This window comes from Seriola dumerili, unplaced genomic scaffold, assembly GCF_002260705.1.
Source record: "Seriola dumerili isolate Sdu_G_001 unplaced genomic scaffold, Sdu_1.0 BDQW01000398.1, whole genome shotgun sequence".
NCBI classification, from domain to species: Eukaryota; Metazoa; Chordata; class Actinopteri; order Carangiformes; family Carangidae; genus Seriola; species Seriola dumerili.
This window is the reverse complement of record NW_019174653.1, coordinates 813,128-828,148: the sequence shown is the minus strand read 5'-3', so window position 1 is coordinate 828,148 and position 15,021 is coordinate 813,128. Positions and strand designations below refer to the sequence as shown.

The following is a 15,021-nucleotide window of genomic DNA, read 5'->3' as shown; positions in this document are numbered from 1 at the left end:
CCAAACCCCTAACAATAAATATATTTGTGTTAAAAAGTGACAAAGCTGACCTCAGAGAAGAAGGAAAATATTTATTGGTGAAACATTTCAAGGAAAAAAATTCTCTACAGAGATATGAAAATATAAAACACACTATTATACAATAAATGTATTAGAATTATGAGCAGCCATGTGTGGGTGTGCTACAACAGCTAACAACTACATTCAGACTAGAAGTGAAAGATACATGTGATGATTTCATCAGTTAAGTAGGAGTGTGATGTCATCCTCAGCAGGGTCCCTCCTTCACAATCAAAATGTCAGCATTGTCTGCCCTGAACAGAAATAATCAATCAGCAAGGAATGAACTATAAAACCTGTACTTATAAGTACATTATAATTACATTTCAAATTGGCCTGACTTCTTTTGAGTTTGAGTTAGATTGTGTTGTGCTGACTCAGTATGACTGTTGAACTCATTTCAAATGAATATTTTCAGTCTTAATGTTTCTGCACTAAAACATCTTATTTCAGGTTTTCAGCTAACAACATGCAGCTTTTGGCAGCATTACAGTATATTCTCAACTTTATCATGGAACAAAATATCTTATTTCAAGATTTTACACATGTGGTCAAAAGTTTTTTTTCATCCTGACAGCAACAGTGCTTCAGATGGTTTATGGCCTATTTAGTACAATACAACCTCTAGTGCCAGTAAAATCTGAAACTAGAATAACGCGTATGTTACCCAGGGGTTAAAGTCATCCAGAACAATCCAGAGCTTTACTTCAGTATATCTTCTTAATATTCCCCAACCTAGTAAGTCTGTTAATGATCTTTGTCTTTACTGATCTGGTGTCAGTTGACAGCGAGTCTAGGTTAAGGCTGTTTGGTTTTTAAAAGTTTTCACAGTAATGCAGATACAGTTGGCCTTCTGTTGGTTGACCCTCTGCTGGTTAACCATCTGTGTGCATTTACATTTCTGTTAATTTATTCTAAAAAGCACACATTTTTTTCAGCCTAAAACAAATCAAACAGATTAAAAACATCCTTGGTTTCTAAAAAATGAAACCAACAGAGTAAGTTGTTTCCTCAGGGTTAGATAATGATACTGTAGACTCACAGTCTGTCGGCACACAGTGCGCATTCATTTGCGTATGTCTGGCCATTGCTGCCACACACTGGCGAATAATTCAGAGGACACGGTGGAGTCACTGTCCTCCCCAAACAGGAGGGCTGCAGGAAAAAATAAATACAATTGCTAACAAACCCAACAACGACCCAAACAGTTAACCTCAGATGTTACATGTAGGGATGGGTACCAGAACCCGGTATTAAACAGGCACCGGGGGCGTTATCAGTTCTGCTTTCAGTACTTGAGAAATTAAGAAAATAGATTTCCTGTTTATTATTGCAACATAAATGCCCTCTTGCACATTCTCTCTCACCAACTCAGTTTCTGATGAAGACATTCATCTATGAATGATGCATTTTCACTGTTCCCACCCCAGAGGAGAGACCTCTTTCTCTCTCTCTCTATGTGAGGGGCGGGGGCAGCTTTGTGTCATTTGCCAGAGCACAGTGCAGCACAGAGACACAGACCCTGCTCTTAGTGTCAATGGCAGTGAGAACTAAATGTTTTCAAGTGTGGTTCAGTCTTTGCATGTAAGAGCGGAAACACGAGCAATCTCTGGAAACATCCAGTAAATGTCTGTTACACACAAACGGAAAAATGTACAGTTTACAGTTATCGACCAACTAGCTTGTAGTTCATCTGTCGTGTAATGTTTCTTGTGTATGCTGCAGCCTGGAGCCACACACAGTAAATTAAATTGTACAAATATGGGTTAATGATGAAAAGTAACCAATAGTCATCTGATTTTTATGGGCAAGTTCTTTGTTTGTTAAGCTATGCTATGAGAAAATGAGCAATGTTAATTTTGTTCTTCATTTGTTTTGTTTTTTTCTTACAAAATGACAAAAAAGTATCAATAAAAGCATCGATAACAGTACCGTTAAAGTACCGGATCGATAAGTGGTATCGCTAAAAGTAGTAGTACCATTAAATTCTTAACGATACCCATCCCTAGTTACATGTCAGACAAACTGATCTCAATCCAACGCTGAACATAACTAGGTTTAGTCGCAGGGGATCGGAGGCTCAGCTCATTTAATGCATGAGACCGTCACTGTCTCTATATGCAGCTTTTAAAATGGTTAAAAAATATGATGTTTATATTTCCTCATGCCTGTCATTATGATACAGCCTAGACATTGAAACTATAGGGAGAAATGTTAGTTTTCTGTGATGTTGCTGTTATGATGTAATCAACACATCTCTTTCCTGTCAGGTGATCAGCCAGGCTGTGTGACTTCACTAACCTATTAACACAGGCACTGAAATAAAAACCAAGGCGTTTGGTGACATGCACACATAACACAGGCAGTGTGTCCTGGGCCTAAAGATGCAGCAGTTCATTTCGGTGAGTTTAAGTTTTAACAACGAACCATGAAACAAAGAAACTTTGCAAAGACTTTGATCTGTTAACAGTTTCATCACTGCCGCAGTGTCTTCACCTGTCTTAAAACTTTATTGATGGACTAACCATCAGGGATGAGGGGATCTTACTGATCACCTTTGAGGCTACTCACGGTTCCTCACTATATTTCTGCTTTGAGTTCCTGATGAGCCTGTACATAGTCTGAGATCCTTAGTCGGAGGTTTTTATCTGATCTGAGGTGTTAGTGTTTCCAGTTAGACCTGCCTGAAGAAATACCACTGAGCCAGTGTATAACACGGTTTTAATTTGTTGCCATGAGTGAAATATGTTGTAACTTTGGTAAATATTAGGGACCGTGTGGAAATTACTGCACTGGAGAGAAATTGTGTTACTTTGTGTAAATTTAAATTAATTAATTTAATTTAGTTGGGAAGAACAATCAAAGCCAACAGGTTTATGGTTTTCCCTTAAGCGTTGGGGATAGAAATTAAAAATGAATTTATAGGTTTAACAGATCAATTAGGTTACATTTTCTTTAATTCTGTCATTATACGTTTCTAAAACATGTAGAAAATGTCTGTTTCATACCCTCCTGTAGAGGCTGGATTTATCCTCCGCATCTAAAAAAGACAGTTAAGTGAAACAGGTTAATTACCCAGTGTATTATATTTAGTCTGACCTGGACTGTTCACCTGACTTTGTAAGTGCATAAAATGGGAGTTACTGGAATACAGCTGCCTCGGTCAGTTAGTTAGTTAGTGTTATTGTGTGGTACTTTTAGTTAAGTAAAGGATCTGTATACTTCTGCCACCACTGAAGGTCACACAACACAAACAAACTAACTGATCAAGGTAGCGGTAAACAGTAACCTCTGTGAGGTAAAATTACGATATTTGTGAATTGTGTCTGGTGACTTTGAATAGAGCAATACAACAGTTGTTGAACAGATATGATCTTAGTCTTTAATAAAAAGGTCTATCTCTGTAGGAATAATTTCTGAAATGTTGTTAGAGACTTATAACAACAATGAGTCTGTCAGTGGCAAAAGCAAGAACTTTGAAATGCCCTTTTGACATTGCAGCAGCTATTTCATTTTGCCTGATGATAAGGAAGATCAACAATTACAAACTGAGCTGACAGGTTTAAAAAATGTATATTTCACAATGAAGCTAAGTTTGAAAAAGTGAAGAGCTGCTTTCACTGTTGTCAGATCAGACCCTGTTAATACACCTGACCGTGTTAATACACCTGACCCTGTAAATACATCAGACCCTGTTTGTACACCTGTTCTGGTCCAGTCTTACCTGCGCAGAAGAAAGCAGCCACACAAATGAAGAGAAGAGTCCTGCTAACCATCCTGGTTGGAAACTCAGAATCAAATGAAGCTGTCTGAGAGGAGCTTGAATCTTTTCTGTCGTCTGATTGGCTGCTGATGTGTCTGTGTGCACACACTCTGTGTTTGTGATGTTTGCCGTCGGTGTTCTGTCGTCATATAGAGGATGGGCTCTGTGTTGTTGTCTGCTTTCCTTTGTTCAGGCTTTAATCTCGGGATCAATACTGTCTGCTCCAACATATCGCTGACTTAGGAAAAACATCCAGTGACTCCAACACAAACGCAACAGCAGAAAAGCAACCAGCTCTGTCACGAGTCTGCACAACAACATACACACGAATACAGACATTAAAAGTTGGCAAGCAAAAAGACAACTGCAGAAAAACAAGCTCTGAATACAAAGACATGATCATAAGTACACAAAGCAAACACAATGTTGGCCTACAACATTATAATCATAATTATTGTAAACTTTAAATTAATACTAATACTGTTCTAAATGCTTTACATGAAATGATCTGAAAACATTTAGACAAATATATGAATGACAATCTGGAAAACACCAACACATACAGTAAAACATGGTAGAAGAAGGGGGGGGGGGTGTTAATGTTTGAGGACTGACTTTATCAATGACCTAAGGCTTCTTCATCTTTGCTCGAGATTTTCTCTGATAAGAACTCATGATCCAAACTGAATCACAGTTCAGCTGTCAGCATGAACTTTTCTTCATTTAATGTTTATTTTGTCAGACTTTCATCAGCTGTAGTTACATCATTTACTTGCAGATGTCTCTGTTTTACTTAAGGTTGAACTCAAGATTCTGATTACTTTCATGACACCAGTAAAGTATATGGTGTGTGATAGGAAATATAAACACAATAATCATTATTCTCTTATCATCATTGACTGACATGGATTTACCAACAGATAACTGATTCAATAAAAGATCACTAAAACATACACATCAAACATCAGATAGTGATTACCAGTTCATAACGAGCTTTATGAAACCAGTTATTATCAGAATTATTTATGTTACAGATCAACTCTCCCAATGCGTCTAATTTACATATATTTATATATGTGTTTATCTATGTACACAATTTACCTATCTACAGTGTCAGCTGGTTCAGGTATCAGCTGGTTAAGGTAACGGCTGCAGTATCGCGATGCAGACTGAGGAGGGCAGCAGCGCGTTATCTTTGTGTCCGGCACCACAAAAGAAGAAGAGAGAACCGGAAGCGTAATTTCATTTCCGGGACGCGCGGTCTTGTCTTTTCGTAGTATCGGAGTGTTCATTTAGTCAATTTTAATATTTCCCGGAGATAAATCATGTACGATCAGGACGAAGGTGAGCCACCATTACCTGCACAACCTGTCACTAAACCTAATCGACACCCAGGCTGATTACACTTTATCAACACAACATTAGCTTCTTGTTGGTTAGCGGTTAGCTGCTAATGTTAGCCTCTCCTCTGAAAAGAGATGAACACATGCTAACATCGGTAACACCCAAAACACTAACGTTAGCTTCATCTGCTAGCAGTAACCAATGACCAACATGCTAATAACAGCTAACAGCGCGGCACTTTGTTTCAGCTAACAGGCTAACAGCCTGATCAGATGCTGCTGTTATTAATACACATCAATTAAAATACACACACACACACGTTAAAGTACACATAATGAAACTCACAAACTGTAATGAACGAAGTACTCAGTTCCAGATACTACAGGAAAAGAACAAATACTACAGCGTTAAAGTATTAAATACACAACGTCAAGTAAAGTGTTACTGCAGTAAAGGTCCAGAAATATCATCAGCAAACAGAAGTTAAAGCTGCTAGAATCAACATGTCTCTGGATCAGCACAGTGAAGCTAATGTGTTGCTGTTAGTTAGTTAGTGAAAACTTTACTGTTCACATTGTGTAAAATTATACTCAGTGTCAACAAACAGCAGAAACCAAAAAACATTCTCTGAGCTGAGGGTCAGCCCACTGATATTGATCACTCAGATATTCATCAGTAAAATGATCTCAAATTTTCCTTTGTCAGATAATCAATACGATGAAGATGAGGATGAAATCACTCCGGATTTGTGGCAGGAAGCCTGCTGGATCGTCATCAGGTAAATTCACCTAGATCTCACCACACCTGTGTCAGTGTACTGAAGAGAAAATCCTTGTAATAATCAATAATATTGATATAGGCTGTAACAGATTATTAATTAAGCAATAAGACATGCTCTCAGTGAAATGGACTCTGCTGATGGGAGACACAGACACGCAGCACACTTGGGCACAGAGAGGACCAGTAAAAACTTAATGGATTTAACAACACATAACCGATTCAATAAAAGATCAATAAAACAAACACATCACACATCCGTTCACAAAAAATGAAAAGACATCAATAATACAGATCAATTTATTATCTGCTATTGTGTCCAGGTGAAAGTGGTGTTTAAAGGCTGACCAAGAATGAACAAGATTCTCTGTTATCTTTCAGCTCTTATTTTGACGAGAAGGGTCTGGTGCGGCAGCAGCTGGATTCATTCGATGAGTTCATTCAGATGTCGGTTCAGAGGATTGTGGAGGATGCTCCGCCCATCGACCTGCAGGCTGAAGCCCAGCACACCTCAGGGGAGGTGGAGGAGCCGGTGAGCCGCAACACCTGAACCCAGGCCTGGATCATCTAGATCAGGACCTGGTTTGGCTGGTGTTTAGGAAGTTGTTTGAATAGTGTTCAGGGTCAGTGTGGGAGGGTACGGTGACATCACTGTGGCATCACTCTGACACCTGTTTTGTGTTTCAGCCTCGTTACTTGTTGAAATTCGAGCAGATCTACCTGTCGAAGCCCACACACTGGGAGAGAGATGGAGCTCCTTCTCCCATGATGCCCAATGAAGCCCGACTAAGAAACCTCACGTAGGTCTCCTCACTCTCACCTGGTCTCACCAGGTCTCTTCATTCTCACCTGGTCTCATCTGGTCACTCCCCCTCCCACAGGTACTCGGCCCCCTTGTATGTTGACATCACAAAGACCATAATAAAGGAGGGAGAGGACCAGTTGCAGACCCAGCACCAGAAGACCTTCATCGGTAAGATTCCCATCATGCTTCGCTCCACCTACTGCCTGCTGAGCGGCCTGACGGATCGAGACCTGTGCGAGCTCAATGAGTGTCCACTAGATCCTGGAGGTTATTTCATCATCAACGGCTCAGAGAAGGTACGCTCTGAAATGGTGCACCATGTGACATCATCCAGCAGCTTTACGCTAAGATAAGCTAAGCTAGCTGTTTCCCCCTGCTTCCAGTCTTAATGCTAAGCTAAGCTAACAGCTGCTGGCTGTGTGGACAGGAAAGTGAGATCAACCTGAGCTGGTCTGATGTGATCTGGACTGTCCTGGTTTTTCAGGTGCTGATCGCTCAGGAGAAGATGGCCACCAACACAGTCTATGTCTTCGCCAAGAAGGACTCGAAGTATGCCTACACAGCTGAGTGTAGGTCGTGTTTGGAAAACTCATCCCGTCCCACCAGCACCATCTGGGTCAGCATGATGGCCAGGGGAGGACAGGTGAGTCCTGACGTTCAACTGCATACAAAAATGTTGATTATTGATTGATAAACATTGATTGTATTACTCAGGGAGTGAAGAAGAGTGCGATTGGTCAGAGGATCGTATCCACGCTGCCTTACATCAGACAGGAAGTTCCCATCATCATTGTGTTTCGAGCTCTGGGCTTCGTGTCGGACAGAGACATCCTGGAACACATTATCTACGACTTTGACGACCCCGAGATGATGGAAATGGTTAGTCATCGATCAGTTATTGACTGCGACTTTATTTGTTCAGAGATTGGGCAGTTAACAAACTAGAGGAGAATCTTCAGGTAGTCAGTAATGTCACCTGTGATGGCACGGTGTTTCCAGGTGAAGCCGTCTCTGGACGAAGCGTTTGTGATCCAGGAGCAGAATGTCGCGTTGAACTTCATCGGTTCTAGAGGAGCGAAACCCGGAGTGACAAAAGAACGAAGAATCAAATATGCAAAAGAAGTTCTGCAGAAAGAAATGCTGCCGCACGTCGGAGTCAGCGACTTCTGTGAGACCAAGAAGGCTTACTTTTTAGGGTGAGTCCTACACCTGTACAGGTGAGTCCCAGGTGAGATACAGATATGTAGTATGTGTGTATCACTGTGTGTATTCCTATGTTTTCAGGTACATGGTCCACAGGTTGCTGCTCGCTGCTCTCGGCAGACGGGAGCTGGACGACAGAGATCACTATGGCAACAAGAGGCTGGACCTCGCCGGGCCACTGTTGGCTTTTCTGTTCAGAGGGTGGGGGCTTTTCACTTTCATCACATCTTACCTTTAACAACACACACACCAGAGTTCCTGTGTCATCCATTAAATGAAAATATCAACAGCCAAATAAATACTTAATGGCATTAGTACAATATTATCTGACGTATTAAATATGTTGCCAAGACAACTTAAATATGAACTGTGTTTGGTCATGTTACGACGCTCGTCTTTGACATGACAGCAGACAGTTCAGTCGGGCCAACTACTTAACTAATATTCTAGGCAAATGTTTTAAACACAGACGTTATAATTCTGTATTTCATTAATCAAGTGTAAACTCTGATATACACGAGTAGAGCACTGAGCAGAGTCGGTTTGTGATCACATGAAGAAGAACTGAGGCAGCTTCTCAACTGTGAGATTCACTGAGAAATGAAAACTATTCATGGTTTTATTTTGAAAGAACCTTCACTTTATGTGTGAAACTTTAGACAGAACTGTAAATGTGTATAGACAGAATATCTATTTGATGAAACATTGAAATGTAATGAGGTTTAACTGGAGATAAAGAACCTGTGACCTCTTTTTTTCTCGTCCTTCAGGATGTTTAAGAACCTGCTGAAGGAGATCAGGATTTACGCTCAGAAATTCATAGACAGAGGAAAAGACTTTAACCTGGAGCTCGCCATTAAAACCAGAATCATCTCCGATGGACTCAAATACTCTCTGGCCACCGGAAACTGGGGCGACGTCAAGAAGGCTCACCAGGCCCGAGCCGGAGTGTCACAGGTGAGATCACCTGGCTGCAGGCCTCCATGTGAAACAATCAATCACCAGACATTGGTTTTTATCAGCTGAACTGAAGCTGAGCAGTGAGTCCTCTCACTGAGCCAGAGATGAGGCTCAGATCCATCAGAAGTTTTCAGACAGATGTTTCGTGAGCTGGTCTCAGTCTGTCTCTGTCAGACTGGATCATGTCATGAGGTCAGCCTCTGAACATTTTCCTGTTTGCAGGTGTTGAACCGTCTCACCTTTGCGTCCACTCTGTCCCACCTCCGCCGAGTCAACTCTCCGATCGGCAGAGACGGCAAACTGGCAAAACCCCGACAACTGCACAACACACTGTGGGGGATGGTGTGTCCAGCCGAGACGCCCGAGGTCAAATAAAAACCTCAGACAGAGTGAATTCTGTTTATTACTTCAGTGGTTGATCACATTGATCAGTTTATTGATGAACACATTTTGTGATTCAGGGTCATGCTGTGGGTCTGGTCAAGAACTTGGCCCTCATGGCCTACATCTCTGTGGGCTCTCAGCCATCCCCCATCCTGGAGTTTCTAGAGGAGTGGAGCATGGAGAACCTGGAGGAGATCTCACCTGCTGCCATCGCAGAGTCAGTAACTGTCATATGTCAAATTGTCCATCAGCTGATCATCCTTCCTGTGTCTGAGTCTCTGATGGTGAGGAGACGAGTGCATGTCCGAAACTCACCTGCAGATGGCAGCATCACCTGTGTTTTCTATGTTTTAGTGCCACTAAGATCTTTGTGAACGGCTGCTGGGTCGGAATCCACAAAGATCCCGAACAGCTGATGAACACACTGAGGAAACTGCGGCGACAGATGGACATCATCGTGTCCGAGGTAACGACGCCTTTCACCTGGAATGGAAAACCGTCATATTCATACTAACAGACAATCATGTGTCCAACATGAGATAAACTATCAGCAGCTGTGTCCTTTTAAATAGGTGAATGTCTCGTTTTTCCTGCTGCTTCTGAACTTTTCAGGTGTCGATGATCAGAGACATCAGAGAACGTGAGATCAGGATTTACACAGATGCTGGGCGAATCTGTCGACCGCTGCTGATCGTCGAGAAACAAAAACTACTGCTGAAGAGACGACACATCGACCAGCTGAAGGAGAGAGAGTACAACAACTACAGGTGAGACAGAGTCTGAAGGTGAGACAGAGATGACAGAAGTATTCAGACACTTTACAGGTTCCTTCTTTTCTATGGATCATCTGAGATGTTTCTACACCGTGACTGGAGTCCACCTGTGGACACACCTGTCTCTATAAGGTCAGAGCTCAGAGACAGGATTGTGTCAAGGCTCAGTGTCCTCCATCATTCTGACACGAAGAAGTCTGGAACCAGGACTCCTCTAGACCTGGACCTGGACTAACTGAGACCTCAGAGCCAGACCCTGATGGTTTCTCTTAGCTCCAGAGAAACCTCTACATGAACAACCATCACTGCTTCTCCACTGATCTGGACCTTATGTCAGAGGGTCCAGACGAAGTCTCTCCTCAGACCACAGGAGACCAAACCTGTCCCCCAACCTAAACTGCTCCCAGACCCTTTGTGGGGTGTTTCTGTACTTTGTTGGTTTGCTGGTTGTTGCCCTGACAGTCGTTCCAGTTGATGGATTTCTGTCAATAAATTGTTGCAGTAGATGTTTTCTTTGCTGAACTGTTGTTGTTGTTGTTTGTGACGGTCAGCTGGCAGGACTTGGTGGCGAGCGGCGTGGTTGAGTACATTGACACTCTGGAGGAGGAGACGGTGATGCTCGCCATGACCCCTGATGACCTCCAGGAGAAGGGCGTGGCATACTGCTCCACCTACACCCACTGTGAGATTCACCCGTCCATGATCCTCGGAGTTTGTGCCTCCATCATCCCCTTCCCTGACCACAACCAGGTATAAAGGAGGTCTGGTTTAAAAAGTCCTGGGATGTGTTAATGATGGATGATGTAGTGACTCTTCTCTCAGTGACGTGTTGAAGATGTTGTGTGTTTGTTGTTTATCAGTCTCCCAGGAACACCTACCAGTCTGCCATGGGTAAACAGGCCATGGGCGTCTACATCACCAACTTCCACGTACGAATGGACACACTGGCTCACGTTTTGTACTACCCTCAGAAACCGCTGGTCACCACCCGATCTATGGAGTACCTGCGCTTCAGAGAGCTGCCTGCAGGTAAAAACACCTGTACAGTCAGACAGTTCAGAGGAATGATGTCAGGAAGTTTCAGGTAGAAAGACATGATGCTCCTCGGGTGTTCAGATGTAGAAAATGAGATTGAGGTCAAGCTAGGTATTTTCCTCTTAGATCAACTGTCAGGTGAGTTTCTATACTTACCTGAAACCAGGCAAGTTAGTTTGTTTACTCTGTGTTTCAGACACCTGTTTGCCCTGCTCACTGATTGTCATGCAGAGATCTTGTTTGTGTCTGTAGCTGAAACTTTGTGTTTTTCAGGTATCAACTCCATCGTGGCGATTGCCTCGTACACAGGATACAACCAGGAAGACTCTGTGATCATGAACAGGTCGGCTGTGGATCGAGGCTTCTTCAGGTGAGTCTCTGCTCTTCTGACTACACCTGAGTGCTTGTTTCAGTCTGTGGTTTGTCTGACGCTGCTGTTTTCCTCCTGCAGGTCTGTTTTCTATCGGTCCTACAAAGAGCAGGAGTCAAAGAAAGGTTTTGACCAGGAGGAGATTTTTGAGAAGCCGACACGTGAAACCTGTCAGGGTGAGAACTGATCAAACACAGAATCTGCTTCTTAGTTGTAGTCTCAGTTTGCAGTGTGGAATCACCTGTCAGTCATCTCAGGTGTGGTAGCAGTGTCCAGTCACAGATGTTAGTGGTGGGCGGGGTTAAATCACATCGCGCAGTGATAACAAACTGAATCATCCTCAGGTATGAGACACGCCATCTATGACAAGCTGGATGACGATGGCCTGATCGCGCCCGGAGTCCGTGTGTCTGGTGAAGACGTGATCATTGGGAAAACGGTGACACTGCCAGAGAATGACGACGAGCTTGACAGCACCAACCGCCGCTACACCAAGAGGGACTGCAGCACCTTCCTGAGAACCAGTGAGACCGGCATTGTGGACCAGGTGATGGTGACCCTGAACCAGGAAGGCTACAAGTTCTGCAAGATCAGGGTGAGGGGACACAACACCTGAGACATTGACTCGACACCTGAGACACACAACACATCACCTGAGACACCCGACACCACACACGACACCTGAGACACACGACACGACACCTGAGACATCGATTCGACACCTGAGACACACAACACATCACCTGAGACACCCATCACCACACACCACATCTGAGACACCCAACACACCTGACACGACTCCTGAGACACCCGACATGACACCTGAGACATCGACTCGACACCTGACACACACAACACATCACCTGAAAGACATGACAGGACACCTGAGACAGACAATACATCACCTGAGACACCCGACACCACACACCACACCTGAGACACCCAACATGACACCTGAGACATCGACTCGACACCTGAGACACACAACACATCACCTGAGAGACCTGACACAACACCTGAGACACCCGACACCTGAGACACAAAACACATCACCTGAAAGACATGACAGGACACCCGAGACAGACAACACATCACCTGAGACACCCGACACGACACCTGAGACACCTGACACAACACCTGAGACACCTGGAACAATGCCTGAGACACCTGACACTGAGTCAATGACGTTGGTTTTGAGGTGTTTTCTGACGAGCTTCTTCTTCCAGGTGCGTTCAGTCCGGATTCCTCAGATCGGAGACAAATTCGCCAGCCGACATGGACAGAAAGGAACCTGTGGGATCCAGTACAGACAGGAGGTAAACAGGAAATTGATCGACTCATTGATCGTCTCATTGATCATCTGTAAACTGAGTTTGACTCTGGTGTGTGTGTTGTGTTGAAGGACATGCCGTTCACCTGTGAGGGAATCACACCTGACATCATCATCAATCCTCACGCCATCCCGTCCAGAATGACAGTCGGCCATTTGATCGAGTGTCTGCAGGGCAAGGTACTAATCAATCATTCTGTTCTGCAATAATCAATAACTGTAAGGTGACTGATCACAAGGTAATAATCAGTTATTACATCATGGTAATGATCAGTCTCTATGATGATAATTATTATTATAGCAGCTTTTATTTGGAAAGAGGTGGGTTATTGTGCCCCTCTCTGTTGACTTATAGGTTCTCTGCAGCTGCTGATCAATCACATATTTATATTGACACATTGACAGAAGTTATTAAGTATTTTTGCTCGTTTTGTTTCAGGTGTCTGCAAACAAAGGTGAGATCGGCGACGCGACACCATTTAACGACGCCGTCAACGTACAGAAAGTATCGAACCTGCTGTCTGAGTACGGATACCACCTGAGGGGAAATGAGGTCAGCGTGAGGTCACATTGTTCACTTCATGCTAAACACACAAACCCTGCATCTGTTGGTGTGATGATGTCATTTTGACATCATCAAACAAAGACTGTCTGTTTGTATGATGATGTCACTGTGACATCAGGGTGAGGTCGATTCACGTCCTGAACTTTCAGTCATGATCATCATATTTAACACCATTTAAAATCTTTAACAGAGAAACACCAGGCACTCTCCCCCAGTGCATGCTGGGATATATTCTGTAAAAATTTTAAAATGAGAAACAGTCACACATTTTACCTGAAGAGGTTTCAAACTGCTGAACATCATCATGTCGATGATGATTGATAATTGATTTGTGATCAGGTTCTGTATAACGGTTTCACGGGGAGGAAGCTGACCTCTCAGATCTTCATCGGCCCAACGTATTATCAGCGTCTGAAGCACATGGTGGATGACAAGATCCACTCGAGGGCCCGGGGCCCCGTCCAGATACTCAACAGGCAGCCGATGGAGGGACGATCACGGTGAGTGACACACCTGTCTGAGTCACCTGTCTGAGTTACCTGTCTGTCACCTGTCTCTCACCTGTCTGTCTCCCACTTGTCGCTACTCAGTGATGGCGGTCTGCGGTTCGGGGAGATGGAGCGTGACTGTCAGATTGCTCATGGAGCGGCTCAGTTCCTCAGAGAGCGTCTTTTCGAGGCGTCTGATCCTTATCAAGTTCACGTCTGTAACTTGTGTGGACTAATGGCCATCGCCAACACACGGACGCACACGTACGAGTGTCGAGGCTGCCGGAACAAGACACAGGTAAACATCATCAATAACCAGTCACAGTGAGACACAGGTAAACACCATCAATAACCAATCACAGTAATCAATAACGTTTGTCTCTGGTGGTTTCAGATCTCTTTGGTCCGGATGCCGTATGCTTGTAAACTTCTCTTCCAGGAGTTGATGTCAATGAGCATCGCCCCTCGTATGATGACATCATAGAGTGGCTCGGCCTATCAAACACCTCCCTGCAGAGTTTAAGTGTGACATCATCAGCAGGAAGTGAAAGTTTAAGTTTAGTTTAGTTTAATGTTTTTACAGTTTCATGTCGTCGTCTCACTTTGTTTTTGTAAAAGTAGAATAAATCGGATTTTCTTGGTCACGAGTCTGTTCTTGACTCCTCATTGGTTGTACTCAAACAACAGACAATGTCAACAGACAGGCAGGTATCAACATGTCTGTTGACATGTTTTTTTTTTGTTGACAACAGAAATCAACAGACAACAAGACGTGAAAAGATAACACGTCAAGAAACGGACAACATGGTAACAAATGACTCGTTAACAAAACAGGCCTGGAACTTCGACACATGTAACTTTAGTTATTTGGCTTGACTGAACCTAACATTGACCTGATCACCTGTACTACGAAGCTGGTTATCACCTGGCTCAGTTAACCCTGGGTTTACCTGTCCGTTTACGAGCACGTTCATGTGAAAGAGGCGGAGTTAGTTATAAGCAACATCGTCTGAACCATGAATGAAGTTCTTAATATGATATGAGTAAACACACTGATACTTGCCAGTAAGTTCGATTATAGCAGCGTCCAAAAGTGATATCAACAAGGTGAAATGTGACAATATGATCAGATGACTGGAATTAAAAAATATTATTTCCATGTCT

At 43.3% G+C, this 15,021-nt stretch overlaps 2 protein-coding genes across 2 annotated transcripts; one reads left to right on the top strand and one right to left on the bottom strand.

Moving 5' to 3' along the window:
* Positions 1-210: 210 nt before the first annotated feature.
* LOC111233522 (probable pancreatic secretory proteinase inhibitor) lies at positions 211-3,919 on the bottom strand. Its single transcript, XM_022761352.1, has 4 exons — positions 3,785-3,919; positions 3,069-3,100; positions 1,103-1,215; positions 211-314 (listed from the first exon to the last, which is right to left on the bottom strand). Exons 1-4 carry the CDS (start codon positions 3,834-3,836, stop codon positions 269-271), a joined length of 243 nt encoding a protein of 80 aa, XP_022617073.1. The 5' UTR covers positions 3,837-3,919; the 3' UTR covers positions 211-268.
* Positions 3,920-5,064: 1,145 nt separating this feature from the next.
* On the top strand, positions 5,065-14,501 carry polr2b (RNA polymerase II subunit B). The gene is made up of 25 exons (XM_022761339.1): positions 5,065-5,167; positions 5,873-5,945; positions 6,326-6,476; positions 6,632-6,744; positions 6,826-7,045; positions 7,234-7,392; positions 7,464-7,628; positions 7,749-7,945; positions 8,034-8,153; positions 8,723-8,909; positions 9,135-9,278; positions 9,374-9,513; positions 9,651-9,762; positions 9,909-10,063; positions 10,621-10,819; positions 10,930-11,098; positions 11,378-11,474; positions 11,556-11,650; positions 11,819-12,069; positions 12,701-12,790; positions 12,877-12,984; positions 13,244-13,357; positions 13,709-13,869; positions 13,960-14,155; positions 14,252-14,501. Exons 1-25 carry the CDS (start codon positions 5,149-5,151, stop codon positions 14,339-14,341), a joined length of 3,525 nt encoding a protein of 1,174 aa, XP_022617060.1. The 5' UTR covers positions 5,065-5,148; the 3' UTR covers positions 14,342-14,501.
* Positions 14,502-15,021: the final 520 nt, after the last annotated feature.

Coding starts and splice junctions, on each gene's coding strand:
- LOC111233522 (XM_022761352.1), bottom strand. CDS start 3,836: ATGGTTAGCAGGACTCTTCTCTTCATTTGTGTGGCTGCTTTCTTCTGC. Junction 1,216..3,068: donor AATCCAGCCTCTACAGGAGG/GTATGAAACAGA, acceptor TTTTTCCTGCAG/CCCTCCTGTTTGGGGAGGAC. Junction 315..1,102: donor GCACTGTGTGCCGACAGACT/GTGAGTCTACAG, acceptor ATTTCTGTTCAG/GGCAGACAATGCTGACATTT.
- polr2b (XM_022761339.1), top strand. Junction 11,651..11,818: donor GACACGTGAAACCTGTCAGG/GTGAGAACTGAT, acceptor AATCATCCTCAG/GTATGAGACACGCCATCTAT. Junction 12,791..12,876: donor GGATCCAGTACAGACAGGAG/GTAAACAGGAAA, acceptor GTTGTGTTGAAG/GACATGCCGTTCACCTGTGA.